We start from the raw sequence: 26,404 nt of genomic DNA, 5'->3' as shown, positions 1-26,404 counted from the left end.
AATCAACAGAAAACAGAGCCACATGTCTCTGTGGCTCATATGAAATGCCCTTGAAAAATTAAAGAGGTTGCACAGGGGTACGGAAAAATAAGCAAAGGATATAAAAGAAAACTCACACGTTACACAAGGATATATGCATTACATATAAATAGAATTCAGCTTCATGAACCCAGAGGTTTCATCTGATATGTCGAAGGGCAGTAAAACGAGATAAATATGGGTACGTGAAGGTCACGCACCGTATTTCATAATGATACTACGCCAGAAAGGTAGGGCATAGTAGGAATCATCAAGACATATCTTCTGATCTATTTGGTATTGGCAAATAGAAATGATACACATTTGTTGGGGAGAAGGCGATTAAATCTAATGGGTTCTATGAGTTGGTGTGATGAGATGCTGACGCATTAGGTCGTAACAGAGGTCGGGAGATTTTGTATCACGGTTAGATATTTTATCAGCTACAACTACAAAACCGATAAAATCCTGCCCCCTACCTTGAATATCAAATTCTCGGTCCCTAAAACGATCATACTGTACGACGATAACGTCTATAAAACGTTCATTAAGACGTCTCCAAACTCGGTTATGTCGGTCATTGAAGTCGAGAATGAACATCGATTCGTCACAAAGCATGACTTTAGCCCAACGTCGATTATCCCAGTGCTGACGTTCCCTACACCACTGACGTCTCTGATTCAAATGGCGCGGGGGACGTGCACGCAAATGCCATCGGTGCATGCCGTCTGGGCATGCACTCTTACACCTGTTGCAACCTGTCCCTCATGTGAGTGGCAGTTTGCAACCGATTTCTTAATATCATCGTTTTGACTAATCTGTCCTGGGCTGGAGTTGTTGCCCTTTAGCGCCCAGAGCGGCGTCGATCATCGACGTTATGTGTTAGTTGGTGTCGGGCCCAAAATCTAACGATGACAGACTGAGAGACATGCAGCGTTTGGGCATCAATATACTGACGTGTGTCAACCTGCATCATGCACGGCACGTACACGTTCAGGACGATGCAAACGTCGGATGATCAATGCTTCCTAAATAGTGAATTGTGTTTAATAAAGTGTCTTTAAGCTTTTGGTTCCAAGAAAACAATATGCGTTTCCTCACAGCCGAGTCTGAGCGACAATGGTAAATGTCTTGATTTCGTCGGAAATGTTCTTGCCACTTAAATCATTTACTATCATTGCCAGACATTGGTGTATTTTAATGTGCGGCCATGTCTGTATGCGAACATCGTGAACCTGATTCCAACGATGAGTCACGCATCTGTTTAGGCTGATTTCCACAGTGGACGTCAACCCTGTCTTTTAATTATCAAAAACGAACGCTGTGCATGCTGCTGTTGCTGAGAATGGTAGGTGTTGTGGAGATATTGTTTGGGGAGGAATACGTTTAGATGTATCAACTGGGCTGTACATCAAGAGAATGGACCATTGACTGGTGCCAGTGAACAGATCCTTCATCCGATTGTATAAACCCCAAACGTCTCAGTTCTAACGAATGATAACACAATAATGTAAGAAAACGTAATGGATTGGTCAGCGTATTCCGCGGACTTTCGGGAAGTTCCCCTGTGACGTATTCTCATGGGATCCAGTTTGGATTACAATCCCAGAGGTGACTAAGACATGTATGAAAGTCACCAAGTGTACATGCAAATCAAAATGCGCGATAACAAAATGTGTTAGAGCTCATTCGGACTGCACATCACTTTGCAGATGCGAATGTTCTTAACTGTAGTCATATAAACTTGTGCTACATCTGACTGACTGAATGACATCGTCTGTCTCCAGTAGCTTTCGAATTTATTAAAAACAATTTTTTATAACATTTTCTTTTTTCCCCCATCTATTCAGAAATACAACCACAGTATCAGTCAGTGTATGAAAATATCTTTCATTTGATATATAACAGGTCATATTTGTGAGTAAGGTTAAATTTTTCACTTTTTTTCACATTGCAGTAAAAGTGATTTGGCAGCCATATTTGATTTTAGTAACTACCGGAAGTGACAAATATATTTCAAGGTGGTTCCTATCCCAAAAGTAATCAGTATGGGGACTGTATCTGTGTGTGAAAGTTGGTGCTATCCACCTTGTAACAATAAGTTGGTTAAGCCCCTTGACTATCATAACTGCGCCAGACAAATTGCAGGACAAAATAGAAGCTGATGTGGGATTCCTCAAGCACAGAACTTTCCGGATTCCAATCTAAGCCAGAAAAATCATTGGTTGATATTATGAACAAGGTCTCACGCGGTCGGGATCCGGGGACTCTCAATCAACCGTCACCCGTGTCTGACCAGCCAATCGATTTACGGCGCTTTTTGCGGAAGCAATAAAGGATGCGAACCCCTCTCCCCTGAATCCCCAATACCATCGAATTTTCTAATTCCCTAGTCTCACATGAATCCAGCTTGCTATAATTCACACAAACCACAACAAGCATGAAATACTAGTGTTCATACCCCCTCACCAATATAACATGTCCGATTGTGTGTAAGGCATTACCCCAAACTCGAAAAATATTTTTTTGAATAACAATATCAAAATGCACCAGTTCATCACTAGACCATGTGGCAGGTTTGGTGAAGATATATTGTACGGTTTTAAAGATCTGCTCCGGAAACGAGAACAACCGCCTTTTTCAGTCTAAATCAAAGTCGTTGCTATGGAAACTCGAAAAATAATGTTTTTTCAAAATCCCAAACTATCAAATGGTACCAGTTCACCACTAGATCTATCTATGTGAAGATATGTCTGTCTCATGGTTTTGGAGTTTTGCTCCGGAAACGAAACGTGACGGACGGTAGGACGGATGGACAGCACCCATTCCTGTATTCCCCTTTCACTGCGTGGCGGGGGATAAAACATAATTCACTCTTCAAAGGCCGAATATCGATCACAGACGGAAACCTATACAACATGTTCCAAGGTCACAAAATGTTGAGATTCGTAGTTGAATTACTGGCAAAAGAAAATCTATAATGGATATGTTTACATACACCATTATGTTTCTTGTATGTTGAGTGTGCGTAACAAATGATTTTATTTGCGGTCCGCGTACCACATAGGTGAATCACGTATATCCCCCCTAAACAGACCCCCGAATCCCGCGTACCAGGAGGGGGTTGGCAGACTCAAGGTGTTTGATGCCTATTTTAACCTGTGGCTAAGAAATGGTGTAGTTTATTTACTTTAACCTAACAATTATTCTTACATGAGTGAGTATGGTTTTACGCCGCTTTTAGCAATATTCCAGCAATATCACGGCGGGGGACACCAGAAATGGGCTTCACACATTGTACCCATGTCGGGAATCGAACCCGGGTTTTCGGCATGACGAGCGAACGCTTTAACCACTAGGCTACCCGACCGCCCCGTTCTTACATGAAAGCTACACAAGTCTGGGCATGGTGTTGATAAATCAAGGATCATAATCGGATTGACAGGTCCGTACGCAACACCAGATTTCAGGGCGCGTGTAAATTTCAGTGCCGCACTCAGTTGATTGAGCGTTTGTCATATCTACCACTACTCTCTTGTATCATTACGCTTTGCCATAGGCTTGGAACATAATCACCATTTAACAACCTTGTATATCTACAAAATATCACAACTTGTTTTTCAGCAAATTTAATTTACAATTCGTTGCGATATGACATCGGAGGATCCAGTAGTATGTTGTAGACAATCTCGCTTTTGATATTTTTTACCCTTCCCTTTTAAAAATGTTGGATCTACCCTTGAGCACTCGATCTGATTTCAATGCGATTGCAGTGGAAATACGAACGTCAGGCGGCAGAATTATATGCTGGAATGGGTTGTGTCCCTTTACACATTCACATTTGTCCGAATTTGCCCGTGTTCGTCTTCTAATAACCTATGCTGGGCGGTGATGCATGGATTTAATAATTTTCCACTTTAGGAAATACACCCTTGTGAATGTGTATCAATCGGTATAATGCGCAAATCAACGAGGGAGTCTTGAAAAAAAATACATTTGGTATTGTCATGGCCAATTCACTAAATATTTGGGGCCCATGGTATTGTCTTGTTTGATGAAAGATTAAGACATTTTACGACACTTCAGTCAATGTTTCGTTATGTCATTGTAACGTTAATATAACTCTTCTATGTTACATATCTCAATTCTATTTTTTAATATATGCCCAGCATGGCTTTGTTTTTATGATCCAATTCAAAATATGTGACATAAAATAGCAGTCATCCAATAATTCCGCGTAAGATCATAGGTCCCCGTAATCCATGCTTCTCGTTAGAGGTGACTACATGTAAATGGATCCGGCGTCAGGTTCGGTGACCTGGTTGATTACAGGTCATCGTTTCCAAACTGTGTGGACCTATGCTCATGATGTCAATCATTGGATTTTCTGATCCAGACTTGATTATTTAAACCTCTGTCATATTGCTGGCATATTGCAGAGTGAGTGCTTGTTTGCGAATACATATGCGTATGTCCACATGCGTTCTGGGTATGCGTATTGTGAATACCTTGTCTCAAAACGATTTTTTCGGATAAGAATAATTTATACCTAAATACACAAACACAAGCTAGTGTGTTTCAGGCTTTAGCTAGAATAATGCTGGGTGAAGTTACTGATGAGAGATGGAGCTGGTGACTTCACTTCCTAGATAAATCTGTGGTAGTGAGTGTCCAGGGTATTTATCACAGAATGGGGATATAATACTCTGGACCATCAAGGATGATTCCTCCTATACACAGGTTTCCCTACTGTTCCAGCAGATTCCTACAGAAGTATGAGTGAGTGAGTGAGTATTGTTTTACGCCGCTTTTAGCAATATTCCAGCAATATCACGGCGGGGGTCACCAGAAATGGGCTTCACACATTGTGCCCATGTCGGGAATCGAACCCAGGTCTTCCACGTGACGAGCTAACGCTTAAACCACTAGGCTGCCCGACCGCCCCTACAGAAGTATGACTTTTCCTCAGCTCCACACTCAGCAACATTCCACCTGTATGACTGAGCCCTGTAATTAATGCAATCTGGGCCAGGCAATCCAGTGATTAATATTATGACAACGATGCAAGCCATCAGGGTATGGTGATATCCTTTCAAACAAGATGCAAGTCGGACCTTTTCAATCGTAATGAAAACTAAACACCCGTAAGTTGTGTCTATAAATAGTGACAACAGAAAACACACATTTCTGTAAAATATTTAATCATTTATATGAGAGGAAAATCAACACTACGACATACTGTAACCCAGCAACAGCTACTGAAAGACCAGAATGTGACATCCTACATCTTGTGTGTCTACCACAGAAAACAGTCCACCCACCTGGGACATCGATTATTGCAGCAGGTGAGTGCTGATTAAATCACTTTGAAGCAAAATCTGAAGAAGCTTTATCCCATCTTGAATAATAATAGCCTGACAACATCAAGCCATATCCAATGACATCTTGATCCTGTCACAGCTCATATATTATCCTCTCTGGTGGTCAAGTATTCAACCTACTTCACTATGGCAATAATCATTATAATGAGTGGGTGAGATGGGTTTAACCATACTTTGAACAATATTTCAGTTATATCATGGCCAGTCAGCTTGATGTGGGAGGAAAGCTGAATTAATGCAGGTCTCCTCAAGTGAAACCCACAAACACAGGTTGGTGCTGACAAACTGAGAAGTATAATCTTGGATTTAAACCCATGATCATATTTCTGGAAAAGGGACAATTTGCCAAAGGGACACAACTCTGCATAGTGACTTGGGGTGTCAAAGATGACTGGGCCACCTATGATCTCCCAATCACCATTATTCTGTCTCCTGACAGATATGGAGTATTTCGGAAATATCCCAAAAGAACAGCAGTCATTGCAACATCCAATACAAGTAGTCAAGCATCAACAAAGATGAGGAAGGCGATGCCAGAAATTTGGCTGCGCTGTACACAACCACTGAAACAAAAACATCATGGAGGTTTTTCTGTAAAATTGGTCATACTGGCAGTCTTCATTGTGTACTTAGTTCAACAATGTAATTTTAGTAGAGTAACTCTCAGTATTTCTATCCAACAGACTTACAAGGCTAAGTTACCCATTTCACAGGCAGACTCAGTTCAAGGACAAAAAGTGCAGTGTCAGCACCACTTTATATCATGTAATATTCATCTTTCGTTTAGAGATCTTAAGATATTTCATACTGTTACTAAACTACGTAACCTAGTGCTTATTCAAGAGCAGCGGCATTGTGTCTATTTCATTTATGATGAAAGAATTATCAATTACATGCAACAGTTGGGTACATACTTTCAAATATTAAAAATTCCCTAGTGCTTGTTACAGTTAACCTAAGATCTGGCAACATCCCATTACAGGTCACATCACAATGCCCATCAATCAGAAAATTGCTTAGAAGTAAAGCTTGAGAAAGCTGCTTTCTTATTGGCTAATGTTGACTTCCCAATAGTCATTTCATTGGTTGGTCAAAGTTCACGAAAGGCGGTTGTGTTGTGGTAGAGAGCACAAAGATCTGATTTTAATGACATTAATAATAACTTGAAATGAAACTGAAAACTCCAAAGCAATATTGAATACTACTCATAGGACAATATCACCAAGAAAATCTGTGACGTGCAGTCCCCTGCAATAACTTCTGGAGGCAACGCATCACCTGGTAAGCCATAAGCCACAACTGCTCAGACATACAACTAACAAAACCTGAGCTCTGTGTATGTAATACCGAAACAAATCAAGCTCCAACAGTCTAATGAAAGAGAACATTTGTATGAGGCAAGGAGTTATCTAACTGCTCAAAGGCCAATATTCAGCACCAAACCTGCAGCAAATGTCAGTAAAAATCACCGAAAGAGAATGAAACATTTCCCAATTCATGTTAATACAGTTACACATGTATAGCTAATGTGATGGCTTGGTCGGGGTGACCTGTAGCTCACTAATTACACCAAATAAAAAGGCAGTAGCTTTAAAGCTCAATTTTACATTCATGCATTGAATGCATGGTCAAACTTCAATGTGAAAATACCCTTGAAAGTAAGAAAATAAGAACTGTAAAATCTCAAGTTTGAACCTTTCACATGGGCCTGCCGATACAACTCCGAGTGCTCCCAGTGAATGACACGTTGTGCTGATCGAGCCAGCTGTTACTCATGTGGCAAGTAGCTGTGATACAGCTTTACAGGTGGGTTTTCAAACATCATAATCCAATTCTGAATAAAAGTTAATGTACATTTCTGATTTGTAACAACTCTACTGTACAAGATGTAATTAGCCCATGACATTATCACCAAACCATCGAGGCCACAACAAGCTGATCACTTGTTGAGTTATTAGTAAATTCATATTTTTACTGGTGACAATTAACGTCATATTTGTGATCATGATGAGAAGGGACAAATTATAATATTTTGATCTTGTAATACCTCCTTGGAAAAGAATCCTTCTCATTTGCAAGATTTATGAAAATTAACATTTGTTTAGATTAATGTGGCTACTGTCTTAAACTCCAACCATAAAAAACAGACAGCAGGAACTAGGAGAAACGATCCACTGACATCCCTTTTGGAAATCATTCAAAGAATAGTTATCAACAAGATCAATGTGTTGTGGCCCAAGTGGTTCATTTTACATGATTGCCACTGTACTGCTACAAAATATTTACCAGTAAAGTCTGCAGCATGAGCAGGACCCATTCAGAGGGCTCTTCAAAGTCAGCAATAAGCATATATTAACATGCTTAAAACATTGTCACTTGATTTAATAAATAACATTCAAACTGACTCAAATTTTCATCCCATGATTTACTCTACTAGTAAACTGGCAACTGGTATGGCAAAATAGAACAAATGGACATAGATAAAGCTAGTTATTCCAATCCCCTTGCTTAGACTAAACATGCTTAAGACATACAGATTTCCCACATCCCTACATGAGAGTCAGTGTTCAGCCTTAGTCTATGACATGTCAACAAGCTCAAGCTGTTGTCTTTAATACATTATCAAAAACCATAACGAAAGCTCACAATATGGACCCAATTTTATTGCATGGTTTCAGTAAAGAAAAAAACAGGACACATCTTAATCTCGTTCACAGTAAAACTTGATGCAATACTTCAACATGATGATGAGGATAAAAGTGTAAAATATAACATGATAAAGTAATAAATAAAATATTTTACTCAAAAACTAAACCCAAGTTTTGGAAGATTAGATGACCAATATATGATAAAGGCACATTAAATCAACAAATCCAAATATTTTCAGCAAATGTTCAAAGATATACACTTGTATATGTGGAAAGGGTCAACTTAAAGTCACATGGACATCCTTCATTTTTGGCAAGCTTAGAAAAAACACTTTATCATATCTGCCCCCCTCCAACTAACTCTGACGATACTATGGTTACTACATAAACAAACTTCACTCCGAGACCATAATAACATAAGAAACAATATCACACAATGGTACCATAGATATTGTCATTCAAGCCATGATAAATGTACAAGAGAATTACCACAGACAAACTACATACTTATTATTTTCATACAGCCAGGCCAGATTGTTTTTTGTTTTTGTTTTAAAGTTTTCTTTGCTTCATTAAGTTCAAATGTCAAGGTCACAGCTGCCAACTTTCCCAAATTACAATTAATATTTCAGCGTTTACTTTTGCAGTGTCCCATATACAAAATATGCAATAACGTGACGCCCAAATCCCCCAAACCTACATTACCCATCCCCACAAGGATGCTCTGTAGCAGTAGAACCCGCAGCTACCACTTCCAAGGGGACCCCATTTTGGGGGAGACCAAAACTGGTACTTATCTTCTTATCGGGACACCAAAGCCTGCTATACTTGTGTTGGTAATGTGGGGTGTGGGAGTGTGTTCCCTTGCTAGCCTTAGATTCCATTTTCTAATAATTTTAACAGCAGTGAATCGTTGAAAGTGCAACACAGCCATGTGATTCTGAAACTCAGTTGATGTCTCGACTGGACAGATTTAACAATAAACAACACACGCTCATAGTAGACTGAGTTAGGTTAAATAACAACCAGTGTCTATGAACATTTAGCATGTGTTTAGACCTTGTGATATTTTTTCCATAGATTGTTATAAAATTTGTATTGAGGAAGAATTTATGTTGCAAATTGATAACAAATACAAAATGTTTGGGACAATTGGCAGCCCTGCACGATGCATATGAAATATTACAAACAAATATGTTTCGAGTTGATTCTTGGTAGTGTTCAAAATTAACCATGAAAGTCAAAGGGTCCTTGTCATAACCCAATGATCATGTGATGATAATAGTTAAAGAGGTAGGGGTTGCCTAGACCCAAATACCACAGAACACAAGGGCCCCCTTGCTTTCAAACACTGCTTGGGGTACATTTCTAAAAACTCTTGAATTAACCATGTTAACGTCATAACAAAAATCAAAGAAAAATAAACATAACAGTTTTGCTATATTTTATGAAGGCTCACCCAAAATCTTGGAAACAATTAGTCTGGCCTAATAATGGTGATAAAACCAATACTTTACTACATCATCATGAACATGTAGCAAGTGTAGCAACACCTTGTACCTCTGTGTATGCTGGAAACTACCTGTACAACAGGATAAAGTCCTAGGTTGCCATGGCCACCAGACACTTTTACAGTTGGAGACATGAACAAATGATAGACCTCGTAATGTCTTCATTTTGCAATGTGAAATTATATCCTCTTTTTAACCAGACATTCATGCATATAGTAAAAATCTACGTGACTATGGCACTTGGAGCAATGCATTTGTCCAATGTAAGCTACAGTAACCTCCTGTATAATTATCGCGGCTTGATCTGATCATAAGACAATCATAAATACGTAACAACATCACATGGGTACGGATGACCCTGGGGGGCACTGTGACATCGGTCACAACACTCCACCTCTTCATGTTTAACACTGTGACACTCACACGGGTCGGGGTGACCTGTCTCCAGCTTATCACTTGCACACATGTCCTCGCGGGATTTCCCTCCCCTGCTCTCAGAGCATGGTGCTGTCACCAGTGTTGAAAGACATTTGATATCGATACTGTTAACATCTTTTTTCCTGCCTTTGTCCCATGTTCCCGATTTGCTCTTCAAGGATCCTTTTTGGCTGCTCTGAAACTTGCCCTGTTGAAGATCATGAGCAGTGTTTTGCAACGAATTCAGTTTCTTAGAGAATATATTTGCAAAGCATCCGTTACTTTCCTTCACCTCGAGTTCAACTTCTTCTTCATTGGAATCTTGTTTTTCCTCTTTACGGTTTGTTTTTAACACTGGCTTTGAATCACCCTCTGAGGATAAGCCTTTGGATTCTGTCTTTGAAAGTTTTTCATCTGATGAAAAACTGAGCTCATTTTCAGACACCTGCTTCAAATCAGTCTGCACACTAGAATCACTGTCGTCATTTTCTTCATGGGCAGAGTTGTCATCCTTTGCCATCTTCGACACAACATGTGCAATGACTCGTGTGTATCCATCTTCATCAGTTACTTCTTTAACATCAGTCAGGGTGATGACAGCGTTCTCATTCCCAGCCTCGTCAGATTGGGTCATCTCCGTCCTGTACGTCTGCTCCTCACCATCGGAGTTGGAGTTGATTGGTCGGTGCACCAGCACCTCCACCTGGCGCGAGTCTGGCAGCTGGACCCCCAGGACCACCCACTCTGGGTTATTCTGGGTCCCGTCCTCAGACTCGTCCATCATCTCAGCCGGTGTGACTGGGGGCACTGCAGAAATATTTGAGGTGTGATAATTATAATTATTGAAATAGGAGATGAAGAGCAAACTGTCAATTACAAATTTCCTTTATTAATTCAAAACACCATCTGTTATTTAAACATTTCTCTCGTTCACCTCAAATGAACAGAACTACAAAAAAGTGTACACTATCCATGCTATGAAGGCATCAGTACAATTAACAGGATCATAACTTGTTAGAAATAACAAAAGAGAAGGAAAGATTTTGCTAAAACTTCTGCTTATGGTTTTAAAAGAGAACATGATATTAATTTATTCCCGTCCGAGATTTGAAAACCTGTTACTTTTCACCCGTAAGGTCCCTTAATTTCAGTGGGTCACATTTATCTTTTGTTAATCATGTTATCTTTACTGACCCTAGTGTAAATCACTGAATTGTCTGGTCCAGACTCGATTATTTATGACCGCCGTCATATAGCTGGAATATTGCTGAGTGCGGCGTACAACAACAAACCAAAATAAAAACTGACCCTAGTTTTATCACAAGTCAACAAAAAAAATTTGCTGTGTTTTGTGATATATGTTTTACTTTTTTTTACTTTATCATTGGAAATAAGATCACTCCAAATAAAATAGAAAAAAACCTATCACATGCACAATATTTTTCAGTGGCATTTTTTATATAGCTAAGCGAGCCCTTGTTGGGAATAATATTCCATCTCCCTCACCGTCCGTGTTAAGTCTGTAGACACGCTCCTGCTTGTTAATGCGTGAGAAGTATCGCTGCAGCTGCCTCCTCTTCCTCCTCTTGTGGTACCTGTATCCCCCGATAGCAGGCAGCGCCACCACACTCAGCCCCAGCAACGTCACACCTGCAGCCACGGCCAGGCCAGCCAACACCACACCACCCAGCAACTTGCCACCTGTAACCGCAGAAACCGGACATACAGACATCAGGGACATACATGAACAGAGTCAAAGTCAAACTTGTTGCCATGGAAACGGAAAGAAATATAAATTCTAAACACCCCTAAGTAGCACCATCTGGCAACCTGGTCTTTATGTGTGCACAGTTTCAAGAAAGAATACCTATTAATTTTAAAGATATCTTCCAGACAAACACCACTATGAACAGAGTCAAAGTCGAACTTGTTGACATGGAAACAGGAAAACTTAGTATTTTCTAAATTCCTAAATAGCAAAAGGCACCACTTCAGCCCTTTGTCAAGCTATTTTGAAGCAAGTTATTGAAAGGCGAAAATTGGACATTTTATTATTGCAGCATGCTCATATCGATGAATAGAAACTGTTAGTAGTGTTACCTTGGCAACTTTCAATCTGACTGGTCACCTTGCAACAAACAACAGACCCAGGTTACAACTGATCCAGTCTAGTCCTTGCAACAAGCAATACACCCAGGATATTACTGATTCAGACTAGTCATCTTGCAACAAGCAATACACCTAGGTTACAACTTATTCAGACTAGTTCTTGCAACAAGCAATACACCCAGGTTACAACTTATTCAGACTAGTCATCTTGCAACAAGCAATACACCCAGGTTACAACTTATTCAGACTAGTCCTTGCAACAAGCAATACACCCAGGTTACAACTTATTCAGACTAGTCCTTGCAACAAGCAATACACCCAGGTTACAACTTATTCAGACTAGTCCTTGCAACAAGCAATACACCCAGGTTACAACTTATTCAGACTAGTCCTTGCAACAAGCAATACACCCAGGTTACAACTTATTCAGACTAGTCCTTGCAACAAGCAATACACCCAGGTTACAACTTATTCAGACTAGTCCTTGCAACAAGCAATACACCCAGGTTACAACGTATTCAGACTGGTCACCTTGCAACAAGCAATACACCCAGGTTACAACTTATTCAGACTAGTTCTTGCAACAAGCAATACACCCAGGTTACAACGTATTCAGACTGGTCACCTTGCAACAAGCAATACACCCAGGTTACAACGTATTCAGACTAGTTCTTGCAACAAGAAATACATCCTGGTTACACCTGATTCAGACTGCAAGAAGCAAATACAGCCATGCCCCCACAGCGTTAACATGTAAGAAATAAATTATCAATCAATCTCTATTCAAGCAGACAAAGAGGCCACAGGCCTATAGTACAAATCACAGAGGTGTTGCACACTCTTGGTGTTCCCGCTGGCTTTTGAAACTGCCAGTTCTAGTGGACTGGCAGCTCTAATAATTACCAGTTCCCCTCCCCTCCACCCCCCGCCATTATTTGCAGTCCCAACTTTCAACAAATAAAAAAATGTATGAAAATTACCTGGTTTTAATTCTTTCAACATCATGTTCAGTGAAAAGATGACATCTCTGAAGTAACTTAAATAGATCTATACACCATTCACACTTCAGTCGGGGTGGTCGGGTAGCCTAGTGGTTAAAGCGTTCGCTCGTCACGCCGAAGACCCGGGTTCGATTCCCGACTTGGGTACATTGTGTGAAGCCCATTTCTGGTGTCCCCCGCTGTGATATTGCTGGAATATTGCTAAAAGCGGCGTAAAACCATGCTCACTCACTCACTCACTCACTCACACTTCAGTCACAATTTACTCCTTTTTTTAAAATTTCGAGACAAAGTCACTACAAATGGATATTTAACCTCAAAACAAAGCAAAATGTTTTTTCCTTGCAATAAAAATAGACAAGGGGAAACACTGATGGTAACAGACAAGCTGACTTTGTTTGAAAAATGTACTTATATGATGAATATCACGAATGTTTTGTTCAGCATCAAAGATTGATAAGGTACTTTATTTGCCGGTCCAGAGGGACTGGCAATCACCTGAATTACTGGTCCAAGCCGAATTTTACTGGTAAAAAAACTGGTAATTACCGGTAAACGGGAACACTGACTCTTAACTTCTGTTTACAAATTTGGTTCTATATAACAGTGTGGGTCTATATACATGTCTTGGGCTGTTAATTAATCTAAACTGTTTAATTAGAAATAAATTGCAAGTGATTCCATGGCATTTGATTGGTTAACCAAAACATTTTTTGGCATGTGCGTTTCCATGAACCAAAACATACTACGCTACACCCATGCTACACCCACTGTTTCCAGATTTGCTGATAAGGGGCTGGGTGGGGGTTGGGTCACATTGTTCTGTTGAATGATTGTTGTATTGGTGTTAAAAGTTTGGATAAGTGGTTTATCTTGGTTACATCATGACCTACTAATCTGTCAGATTATGATTATCATATTTACACTTCCCCTATTTAAAGTATATACTTATCTGGCTTACACTTCAGGAGGATTTGCTTGTAGCAGTCATATTGTCATTACATAACAGGATAACCGATCTGTGTGTATAAGGCAACATGACCTCTGCAAGGTCGGACCCTCCTACCTTTAAATAATTTACATGACCTTCATTAGCCCAAGGAGCAATACAAATATCGATCCTGAATTGATACAAATTTTATGAATATTGATACTAAATTAATGATTCATTTAATGTATCTGTCTAGTTCATATTTAGCACTGAATTTAATAACATGACATATTGTGTTGAAACCGAGTACCACTTCCTGCTTATTTGTTCAACGTATGTCAAGTTACGGCAACTATATCTCAAAGGAAAGTTCTATTGTGATCTTAACGTTCATAAATTTAATGTGCTTCTGTCATTACCAGTGAGTGAGTGAGTATGGTTTTACGCCCTTTTAGCAATATTCCAGCGATATCAAGGCAGGGGACACCTTAAATGGGCTTCACCAGAGCTCCAGATAAGCTTTTGGTGTTGTGGGTATTTTACCCATGCATTTTAAAATCACTGCGTATCAGCTATTCTATCTGGGTATTCAAATTTCTGTTACCCACTAGTTTTTACACATGTGGGTATTTAAGTGAAATATTTAAAAACACTATTCATCTAGTCCCTGCAAACTGGTGTTGTGTGGGTTCAAGAGCTTTATAGAACCCAAAAATACCACGATACTTCCACAAGAAAGTGTGATGGCAAATGATCATGATGTAACTGTCATCGTGGAGTTTTGGCAAGGTTGACGGAATGCCCGTTTATAATTTCAAAATAAGTTGCTGATTTGCCAATCGAATACGCAGGGTTACTTCACAATATTTTGAATATACGCACAAGTTTTATTTTTGTAGCGTATCTGTAATGTTTGTTGCGTATTTGATATGCTTGGATATTATTTTACTGCGTATTTCTGCATTTCTGATGCGTATTTTACACAAGGATTTCACATGTCATTTTCAAGGCTTTTTTAGTTGGGTTAATAGCCTCAGTCAGCCAATATTTTTTAAATCCAGCATACTGTATATTAGTCGTAGGACCAGAGTATATATAGTCATAAGACCTAAAAGCTGTATGAAAATCATAAGAATGCCTGAAAAAAGAGGTCATGTCCTGGAGTACATGTATTTCTTAATTAAATTTTTGGGTGGGGTTGGGGGGTATGCCTCAAAACTTAATGAATCAAGTATTTTATCTAACATCAAACTTTTGAACTGGTCCCTAACTGCGCCTGTCTAATGCAGCCACTTGATAGAGGAGTTATTACAGCGTTCAATGCATGGTAACGTAAGCTGCTATTGAAATCACTTGTGTCTCGAATGGATAAATGTTAAAATATGAGTGGCTTGTGCAAAAGACTGAGGACACAATTTAGAAAAGCAGTCTTAAAAAACATAGGCAAAAGACACTTTTTAAGTAAAGAATGTTACTAATGTTTATGTTATGACAGACCTAGCAATATTTTAATATACAATGAATGTATATTCAAAAAAAAATGAAAGATCATTGCTTTTTGTTTTGTCTTCAGTCCAACTTTTTGTTCTCTGTGTCAACTGGACAGCGCCATAAACCAGACTTTTTTATCGGTCCCAATGAGTCCGAACTGGTCAAATTCCACTATAGTAATAAATAAATTGACATTTAGGGGAGACGCTCTAAAAAGAGGAAATACAGTAGATGGCATTGTTTCAACATGGATCTGTAAACAGTACATATACTTGAGCACTGTGGATGGCTGCTCAGCTCTAACAGACTTAGACACTCACTTGTCTGCTAATCCAAGACTTGGGAAAATCTAGAGGGACTAATTGTTCGCTTCTGAAATCTAGATATTTTAAATGAGCCACAACTAGTCTGAATGAGCGAAGGACAACCTACAAGTTAGATATGACCGAGGTGTCTACCTGTGTTGACTAACCAGTCATTCGTATCAGCATGATAACACCAGTAATCTAAGGGTGTGTGCACTTATGTAATCATCAGGATTATACAGACGACAAACACAACAGAAGGAATAATTAACTGACTGATGCTGTACCCAGACCATCCCCCTTCACATCCACTCAAGTAGAGGAACATGTTCTTAAACAAGCTGATCAAGTAGATGACCCATGTCATATTCCAGATGTACTGGCTAGACATGTCTCCAGGCTATCTGTTGACAGACTAGACTAAGTGACTCAGTCATGTAACTGAGTCATTGACCATGTCAAACATACTGTTCATGGTTGAATAAGCAGTGTTACTTCTCCTTGCATTATACCCCAGTACTCTTATTCAAGCACATGACTCAAGCATAGCGCATGGATTTCACTTTGAAATACAGAATGCTAGAAAGGAGGGTGTGTCGGATTTTTCAATAATCACAATCGACAGGGTTCGAAATTCCTTATATACTACTCAAGAAAAGATAAGAACATGCCATGACTGATGAACCATAGTAATAGGAAGTACCCAGTGTATTAGTCTAGGCCACAACCAGTAAAGACAGCTGTCAATCATCATGATCATGTCAGTGGAAACTATTGTTTGATTGATTCGTAATTTAGTTACCTGTCTGAGTCTGTGACATTGTGTGTGACACGGTACTGGCTTGAAGAATTAAAGACAAACATGTCCAATAACCTGTCTTATTCATCAAAATTATTATTCATGTTCCAAATGGCACTCCTTATTATTTACCCTGTGGCACACTTGAAAAAGAAATACATGTTGATCCCTGATTGATCATGTTTCTCTGATGAAATCCCAACCCCATGTTACTGTCTACTCATCCAATTTTCATGTAAAGAAACAAAATACTTTGCCAGCGCTTAATACATGTCATGGCAGCTATTTCATATCCTGTTTCCAGAGAGAAATCAGTGAGTGAGTGAGGTGAAATTGGGTTTAACGTCGCGTCCAAGATTATTGCACTTATATAGCGACGTGCATGCATGTGTGTGTGTGTGTGTGTGTGTGTGTTTGTTTGTTGCTGCTTGTACTAGTCCGGACTGGTGCCGATTTATAGTGCTAGCCCACTGAGATACCATGCTGCAGTTTAACATGAATACCCCACTCAGACACAGTATACTGACTCCAAGCTGACCAGTCCTTGTTTTAGCCCCTTAATGCCAAGCGCCAGACAGAGTAACAACAAGTACCATATTTAACGTCTTTTGGTATGACACGGCCGGGGATCGAACCCCGGACCTTCCGCTCTCCGGGCAGACGCTCTACCACAAGACCACGGAGGCGGCACGAGTGAGTGAGTGAGTGAGTGAGTGAGTGAGTGAGTGACGATGCACAAAGAGTAAGTCCATGAGGGAGTAGGGCTTTATGCTTCTTTCATCCCTATCCCAGCATTGTTATGGCAGGAGACACCAGAGTGAGTTTGGTTTAACGCCACTTTTAACAGTATTCGAGTTATATCACGGCATGTCAGTTTAATGTGGGAGGAAATCCCGAAGTGATGCAGGTCTCAGACATTTACCACTTCGGTGAAACCCACGAGCACAGGTATGGTGCTGCCAAACCTAGAAACATAATCGTGGCGAACCGGGATTCGAACCCACAATCATAGGTTTCTGGCATGCCCAAGGGACATAACTCTGCACAGCGCCTTAGACGACTAGGCCACCCGTGCCCCCGAAATCAGTACATGAAAAAATACAAGTGGCAACTTGATAAAGAGTTTTCACATGTTGCTTGTATTTTCTTATATATTTTAATTTTGTTTTAAAGTTTTATATATTCCAATTTTGTGTTATTGTCGTTGCAGCTTTTACTATTATTTCAAATAAAAATAACCATTAACAAAGCACTTTGGTACAGCTGATTGCTATAGCTGGATATATTTTACATATGGAAAGGTTTGACCATTCCAGAGCTCCAGATACTTTTTGAGCGATTGAGTTTTACTCTTGGGTTTCTACTTTAATTGGGTTATTACATTTTTCATTGAGTAACCAATATTTTTTCACTCATCTATTCATCACTCTTTTGGGTATTCCCAAAAAAGAGTAAAAATTTTGAATTTTTTTTAAAAAGATGAAATGTTTTAGATGTACATAACCATGGTAACTGTTCTAAATATATAGGCTTGATTCGGAAAGTAAATTATCTCATAATTCTGTTCGGAAATTAACTCCTTTGTACGCATGCTGAAAAAGCTTCATTGGGTTTATTTAGCGTGCTGTTTTTATATATTTGAGTTTTTCATTTAATGCATGCGTTTCTGTACACAAGTTGATTGAAATATTTGGGTTTTGAATATTTTGGGGGGTTATTTTACGCAAATACGCTTATGTGAAGCTCTGCCATTCACACTGGAGGCTTCCTGCGGTCTAGCCTTTCCAACGTGAAAACATTATGTTGTTGATATAAAATAGTCAACTACAATAAATATGACTTTTAACGAGTCAATTTAAGGCATTTATGATATATGTATCCATTCTCTATCACCTGAGGTTTGTTTCAAGGTGCCAATAGTGATAATCTGAAAGTGGTTGCTGTTAATAACGGTGACTTCGTACAGTTCACACACTACTTTGCGAATTAATGTAAACAATATTGAATGAAATTTCTAACAAAATAATAATAAGATAACTTACAACCATAATCAATATAATAAATATACAACAAACAATTTTAACTACCAGATATATCATATTAGTGTAATAACAGGACATAACTGAGTAAATCAGTACGGATTTGTTGACATGGTATTTCTTGTGTCAGGTGCCCACTGTAATATCTTTGTGTTCGGGGAAGAAACATCAATAGCATCTACACAGCCATAATTGTTTGAAAAAAGTGCACACTAACCAATACTTTGACAACAGTGCACACACAAGATTTTGCCTAAACTTTATTTAAAAGATTTTGCACGCTCTGGTGAAAAACCTACCACAAACACTGCCTTTAAATAGTTTTCACACTTATTCTTTCAGAACTTCCTTGTCTTTCAGTGAATGTACATGTTATGCTACAATTCAAGTAATATCCAGTTTCAAATTGAGCTGAAGTGCTTCCTTGTCATGCTGATAAGTTATCCTGCTCTTGTGGCCATGTTGGTGGAGCAGCGTAGATCATCCTTCCTTGACAGTTCCTGGCGTCTTAATTATCTTGTGTCAATACTTCATTATAAGATAAATGATAACTGGCATATTTTCCTGATTTATGTGTTATCAATCACAATGGCCATGATGACTTTAAGGATTGTCACTGTGTCCTAGATGTGTGTACTTGATCATGATTATGTTGGTATTCACTTTTTGATCTATTGGGTTTTCAAAACATCTTCATGTTCACAAGGGCGGTGGGGTAGCCTGGTGCTTAAAGTGATTGCTCGTCATGCCGATACCTGGATTTGATTCCCCACATGGGTACAATGTGTGAAGCTCATTTCTGGTGTCCCTCACCATGGCATTGCTGGAATATTGCCAAAAGCCTCGTAAAACACAACCTTCCCAAAACATGGATATCAACAACCTTAGAAATTTGGGGTGTTGTAACCTTATTTCACCAGTCCTCCGAGTTTGTAGCTAGAGAAATATGTTTACATTTTCGGTCATTTTTATGCAGTACAAGTTCATGGTTTGCAGCAAAATAGAAGCAACGAGGCTGGTTCAGAATTCTAGCCCCCAAATGCTACTAGTACGAGTCAATGAGGACTACCATCACTGAATTTTTATTTGTCAGGCACAATTTAGTAGTCTCGGGTTAGCGGACTAGCGTGAATTTTGAAGGCTGTATCAACACCAAGTCATCTAAGTATAATAGTTTACATAACAGTACCATGTTGCCAATATAAACAGTAAAATCAATGTTCAAGAAACTAAAACCAGATTATTTTCAACTACGCTGGTAACCATTGTAACAATGATGGGTCCAGGTAAAGTTGGAAATAACCCTTGATAGACATTAGACTATACAACATGGTTGGGAGTTGCATCAGTCAGCCTGTTTCTAAAGATGTAACAGCCTGAAGCATGATCATCAAAATGAGATAAATGACCCTAGCTAGGCACCCAGTCGTTTACAACAACAAAAAATGAATGTAATGATGTATCATCAGTGCTCATATATCATTGAAATATGTCATCAACTCGTTAATATTGTTTTTTTAACCATAAGCATCATAACAGTGAACTACAAGACATCAATGTCATAAAAGGATTTTGTTGTGTAACATGCTCGTGCTGTCCATTCTGTCCGCCATGTTTACATGTTAGCCCAAATCATTAACATGATTGGAAGGCTGTATTTATGTTGTTATCATGTGTCCCTATTCCCCTGACCATGCTCATTATTCCAAGTGATGGATAACATATTTATTTTTTCCCACTGATCATTTGATATTGATGTTCCAATTAATCATGTTAATGGATTTCATTACTGATTGAATGGATTCTAACGAAGGAATCGATCATAAACATGATATCTGTGATCCATTACTTTCTAATCATATTCATCCTTACCATGGAAACATGTTTACATTTGTGGTAGATAGTTAAAATGTGTACAACCTATGAGACATTAACACACAAAAGTCTCCATACAAACAAGGTTTCTATGAGGCTGTCATAATGCCTAGTAGATCATCCTAATAATGATAAACATCATGTATGTTTTTGCGCAGCAGAAAGCAATAAAATTATATTTAGTTTGCAATCTTGTTTATATGTATTCAGAGAAATTCATGTGAACATGATGAAAAATGCTGGGAATGAATGTTCCAACTTCCAAACCTATGATTCTCATTCATGAGTCATCATTAATATGATTAGACCCTTGTAGATCCGGGTTAGAATATATCTTCAGCAACCCATGCTTGCCGTAAAAGGCGACTATGGTGTCGTAAGAAGCGACTAACAGGATCGGGTGGTCAGGCTCACTGACTTAGTTGATGCATGTCATCGATCCAAATTGCGTGGATCGATGCTCATGTTATCAATCACTGGATTGTCTGGTCCAGACTCGATTATTTACAGACCACCGTCATATAGCTGGAATATTGCTGAGTGCAGCGATAAATAACAAATAAACAAAGAAACAAACATTAACATGATTAAAATTATGAATCAATCACAAATGATTACCTAACACTTATCCATGGAGCCTGGAAAATTTCCTTTGTCACATTTTCCAATAATTCCATCAATTTGTCAAAATAGAAAATAAGATAAGATTCAAATATTTTCTCAAGCTTGCAAGCATGTTATAACAATATTGACCATGTCAACATGGCTGTCATGCTTGATATTGATGAAATTGCTAGAACATATCAGACATGCTTGCCATAAGAGTTGAGTATGTGAGTTGGGTTTCACTTGGGTTGAACAGTAATGTATTCATGTCACTTCATGGTGTGTCAGCTGAATGTTTGAAGAAAGCCCAAAGTGATGCAGGTTTCACACACTGACCACTTTGGAGAAACCCATGCACACGAATATGGTCCTGACGAACCTATAAATATAATCAGGGCGAACTGGAATTCGAACCCATGATCATAGGTTCCTGTTGTACGCAAGGGATGCAACTCTGTACAGCGAACTGTGGTGCCCTAAATGACTGTCACCCATGTCCCCTCATAAAGGTTGACATAAATAGAGATGAAATGATGATAAGTAAACAGTACTCTCATCTAAGAAATTAATATGCATCCATATTACACAGACTATCTGACAACTGAACACTTTATCTACCTTATGAATTGAGCAACATTATTGTTCTGTGGGTTGATAGTCTTTATTCCTGTATAAAATTTCTGTTAAATAGGGATCAGATTGTTGTGGTTAGCAGGTCCTTGTAGACAGGCCACATGGGAAGCTGATCGTGGAATCAACCTCTGGTTTGCCTGGTTTTACAGGCCACCATGAAATGGCTGCAATACAGCTGTCCGCTCAGTAAAACAACATTCACTCACTGGAGACCTGATCTTACTGAGGTGAGGTGAGGTGAGGTGAGGTGAGGTGAGGTGAGGTGAGGTGAGGTGAGGTGAGGTGAAATTGGGTTTCACATCGCATCCAAGATTGTTGCACTTATATAGCAACATGCATGCGTGCGTTCTTGTCTGCTTGTACTAGTCTGGACTGATGCCGATTAATAGTGCTAGCTCACTGAGATACCATGCCAGAGTTTAACATGAATACCCCACACACACAGTATACTGACTCCGAACCGACCAGTCCTTGTTTTAGCCCCTTAATGCCAAGCGCAGCACAGGGTAAGAACAAGTACTATCTTTTAACGTCTTCTGGTATGACGGGGCCAGGGATCGAACCCCGGACCTTCTGCTCTCCGGGCGGACGCTCTACAACTAGACCATGGAGGCGTTCTTAATCTTACTGAGACTGAGAAGGGGGTTCAGGGATAGTTAACATGGTTAAGTTAAGTACTAATATATAGCTAATCAATCAACTCTCACAAAGGTACTCACTAAGCACAGCTCCTCTAATGAATCGCCTTGCTCCCGGTCTTTCTGGCATGAAGTTGTACTTGCAACCAAATGGACTGAAGCGGCTGAAGTGGTCTCCCAATAGCTTCACCCCCCAGTATCGGTCACCACATCGGTAACAGAAATTGGTCCGACACTGTGAGCATGTCATATGGTCACATCCAGTTGTTCGCTCAATGAAAATCTACAATTTCAAGAGTAATCAAATTCAAATTTTTGACCGAAAACAGACATAACCACAACTTTCCTTGAGCAAAATATGCATATTGTTGGAAAGCGCACATAAAATCTCCAACTATAAGTAACTTTCATGACACTTTTACAGTGACTAAATAATAATAATAATGATGCTTTTTCCATATAATCATATCAATTACAACCCAAAAGCACAGCCATTGTTTAAGTCAATCATGGTGCTGATTTAACCAATTCATGGTACTGAAATATTAATAATTTTTTCACAATACCATGCTATAGATGCTATAATCTTGATTAACTTGTAAAGCTGTCAAAGTTTATGTGTACTATGTTGGTGCATTTCAACATGTTCTGCCTGAAAACCATATATATATGGTATGTAAGCATTTCAGAACTTAAACAAAATGTTAAAGAGAACTAATTTTATCATGCATAATCAGTATCATCTCCAGCAATAAAAATTATACTATGTTAGTCAGAAATAAATCATAATGTACGTCATTTTCTATCAGCACTTCATGTACATGTAAAAAAAAGCACAGCTTAACTATTTACTTTCTTTCTACTTCACAATTCAACAAACATTATGTACCTTGCACTTGGGGCATTTTTGAGCATTTTGTTGACCATAGTGATATTCATTGGCCCATGTTTTGACAAGGCGATCTCCCTTTCTGAATTGTTTGCATGTCACGCCTTCATGCCAAGGGGCCTGACATGGAAAACACCACTCTAGCTCACATTTTGAACACTGTACTTGAATGCCATCCTTTACATGTTTCTTTTCTTCTCTGGTAATAACAGCCCGGTCTTTTTTCTTGAGCTTCAAGGCATGCGTGTTTAGTCTTTGGTTGAGACCACTCAGTTTCATGACATGACTACACCGAGGACAGGTCTTAACATCGGGATCCTTGTTTGCATCCACAAGAAACTTGTAATATTTGTCTTTCAGCTCAGCAGGCAGACGGGCAAGTATTTCGTCTCTGTGTACATAGGAGCTGCACTCCGTCTTCAAACATTCAATCTTGACTATTCCCTGGTTCACCTGGGTGATTAGATACATTTCAATGCACTCATCACACACTGGAAAGTTACAACATATGCGTTTTCTCAATTTCTTGTTGTCAAAACATATCCAACATTCAAGTTCTTCTAAAGGACTGTGGGGATATGGTGGAGGGGGGTTCACTGGCCGAATTGTCCTCCCATGATCAAGAACAGGGTCAAATGGATGAAGATAGAAGTCAAGGTCATACTCTGAATTGTCTGAAGAAAACATGTCATCTTCGTCGTCATCATCTTCATCATCATCTGAGAAATCGTCATGGAATAAATCAGATATAACCTCTGCGGATATTTCTGACGGCGTTCCTTCCATATCCTCCTCATTCGAGGTACCCCATCCAACACTCGCCATAGCTTCTTCCGATAGCCCTGCGTCCACTTCGAAATCCTCAGATTGATGATCTGGAGCTTCCTCTCCATTAGCCATTCTCAAATCATCAACTTTTAACTGAACCGATTTAATCCATGCCCTGCTTATTTTATTTTTCCGAATCTGTTCTAATGTAACCCTTAAAGTTGCTCTGTCTGACCTGGCCGCCATGTTTCGTCAAAAGCAAAACAAAATATTTCCACTTCCTCCCTTCACAAAACTTTCCTGAATTTAAGTCCCATACACATCTCTTTTACGAATGTCTTCTCCATTTTGTCAGTAAGCTACCGATATGTCACCGACAGCCACGTTGAGTGAAGGTCCATTTTCATATCTCACCATAAATAACAATTCTGCAAGTATTTATAACAGCCTTATTTACGTTGTGATCCAAACAACGTCACCAGAAGAAGAAATCTATAATTATCTCGACCAATGATAAAAGGTCTTCTGTTGGCATAGGTAACCACTTTATACAACGATAGTTGTCATTGGCTAAAGTGTTTGCGTTGAAAGGTCAAGGACCAAGTTTGGAGTAAAGCTCCTACCAGCGCGTACTTCTCCCGTCTATTTGTCGAAGTTCAAGAACATCGACCGCGCAGTTAGGAGCTTTCTACGACAAGTTGTAGTCAAACGCAACAAATATTAGTAGTAATGATATAATTCAAACTATGTAACACATTCACTGCCCTAAGAATGTATATACAATTAGTATAAAATTAAAAAGATTCTATTTTAGTAAAGCCAAATTACCATTAAGTGAGAAATTATATTTTTAAAAATCTTTTTAGAGTTCTTGAAACAGTAATGTAAAGGTGTTGCAACGCATATACTATAACCGGCACTCCGTATTTCCGCTTAACTTTTCAGCATTTTAGTCCAGTTGCATTTAGATAAACATGGGAAAATTTACTTATCCAAATGCGAGACGTGACGAACTTGTTGAAGATTATCACGGCACCAAGGTATACCGATGTTGATAAAATGACACATTGTGGATTGTGTAAAAACATCATGAAACAGGTTGAACTGTTAGGGCTCTTGAAGTGATGAGACAAAAAAAAATCCCCGTGACAGCCAATATATTTAATAAATGCTGCACAATAAGGATAATATGGTATTGTTAGAATTTAAAAGTCGCCCTGTGGTTCTTTAGGACTTTTACAATTGTATTTTAACTAGTGACTCCCTAAACTCGTTTTTAAAAATTAGTTTTATGACAAGGACCCCTTGCTTTCAATATCTTTAATAAATGATAGGTATAGTGAAGTTATATGGTATGGAAAAGGTGCCTTGATAATCAAAGACTATAAGTATTGCCAAAGTCGTCAACATCATATTTTCACATTATCTAATTAAAAGGATTGGGCGGCAATGCATACATACATGTACTTAATTTTAGAGGGAGGGATACAGTCAGAAGTCTTTACATGTCCAATATTAACTGACTTAAAATGTCACTTTGTTTGAGTCAATTGGAGATTAATCTTTCAACAATGCTTGTGTTCTTTATCCTATTGTTGATTTGTAAATCTGTCAAAAGAAATTAGTGAAATAAACACTATTTCATGCATTGTATAATTGCAATAGAATAATGAATTAAAGCTCTGATAATACTTATGGTTGAAATAAACGACTAAGACTGTAGAAGTTAATTAACATCAACTACACATTATAGTGTTGTATAAAAGGTGACAAACAAGACACTAATTACAATGTCTGGACAGTTTTAGACCTAATTAGTAAATCAGACCTTGTAGCTCAGTCTTCTTTAACACACACATTGACACATGTGATCTTTACTAATTTCATGGATCGTCTGATCATTGACACCAATTAGTTTGTTAGTCAGTAAGTTTGACTTTTTGTTTTGTATCTGTTCAGGTGACAGAGTACTATCGGTGGCTGGAGGATCCTGACAGTGAGGAGACAAAGGCCTTTGTAGAAGCTCAGAATGAACTGTCCAAGCCATTCCTTGATGCATGTCCCATCAGAGAGAAGCTGAGTTCAAGGTGCAATTTGGTCACTTCAGTCAATAGTTGAAAGTATTTTCAAAGTTAGGACTACTCATTTATTATGGATTATTATAATTTATAAGTTTTTATGGAAATTGTTTGTTCATCATCAAGACCACACTGTTATCTTGACTAAAGCATTGTCAGCGTTAGAAATTGGCTCTAGTCCCATAGTCCTTGCCAAATTGCCCAATAGTTGAGGCATCATAAGGACTGGTAGAAATTTGCCATTTTTAAGGGTTTTGCTATATGTTG

The 26,404-nt window shown here is 38.8% G+C and overlaps 2 protein-coding genes across 2 annotated transcripts in view; one reads left to right on the top strand and one right to left on the bottom strand.

The window, feature by feature from the left end:
* Window positions 1–5,202: 5,202 nt before the first annotated feature.
* LOC124147863 lies at window positions 5,203–24,540 on the bottom strand. The gene is made up of 4 exons (XM_046518667.2): window positions 23,292–24,540; window positions 22,484–22,685; window positions 11,482–11,676; window positions 5,203–10,782 (listed from the first exon to the last, which is right to left on the bottom strand). Exons 1-4 carry the CDS (start codon window positions 24,303–24,305, stop codon window positions 9,878–9,880), a joined length of 2,316 nt encoding a protein of 771 aa, XP_046374623.1. The 5' UTR covers window positions 24,306–24,540; the 3' UTR covers window positions 5,203–9,877.
* Window positions 24,541–24,948: 408 nt separating this feature from the next.
* The window catches only part of LOC124147862 (prolyl endopeptidase-like), a 36,307-nt gene continuing 34,851 nt past the window's right edge, over window positions 24,949–26,404 (top strand). Inside the window, exons 1-2 of the mRNA XM_046518666.2 lie at window positions 24,949–25,099; window positions 26,019–26,146. Coding sequence (XP_046374622.2) covers window positions 25,034–25,099; window positions 26,019–26,146 — 194 coding nt within the window. The 5' untranslated portion in view covers window positions 24,949–25,033. The remainder of the gene's footprint in view (window positions 25,100–26,018; window positions 26,147–26,404) is intronic.

This window comes from Haliotis rufescens, unplaced genomic scaffold (assembly GCF_023055435.1).
Source record: "Haliotis rufescens isolate VD_foot unplaced genomic scaffold, xgHalRufe1.0.p SCAF_1, whole genome shotgun sequence".
In the NCBI taxonomy this organism is placed as follows: domain Eukaryota; kingdom Metazoa; phylum Mollusca; class Gastropoda; order Lepetellida; family Haliotidae; genus Haliotis; species Haliotis rufescens.
This window is presented reverse-complemented; position numbering and strand designations above follow the sequence as displayed.

Excerpts from the sequence above, each read along its gene's own strand:
- LOC124147863 (XM_046518667.2), bottom strand. The coding sequence starts at position 24,305 with ATGGCGGCCAGGTCAGACAGAGCAACTTTAAGGGTTACATTAGAACAG. Across the intron at positions 11,677-22,483 it reads CATTAGAGGAGCTGTGCTTA|GTGGCAAGTTGCTGGGTGGT; the intron begins GTGAGTACCTTT and ends CTGCGGTTACAG. Across the intron at positions 10,783-11,481 it reads CTACAGACTTAACACGGACG|TGCCCCCAGTCACACCGGCT; the intron begins GTGAGGGAGATG and ends ATATTTCTGCAG.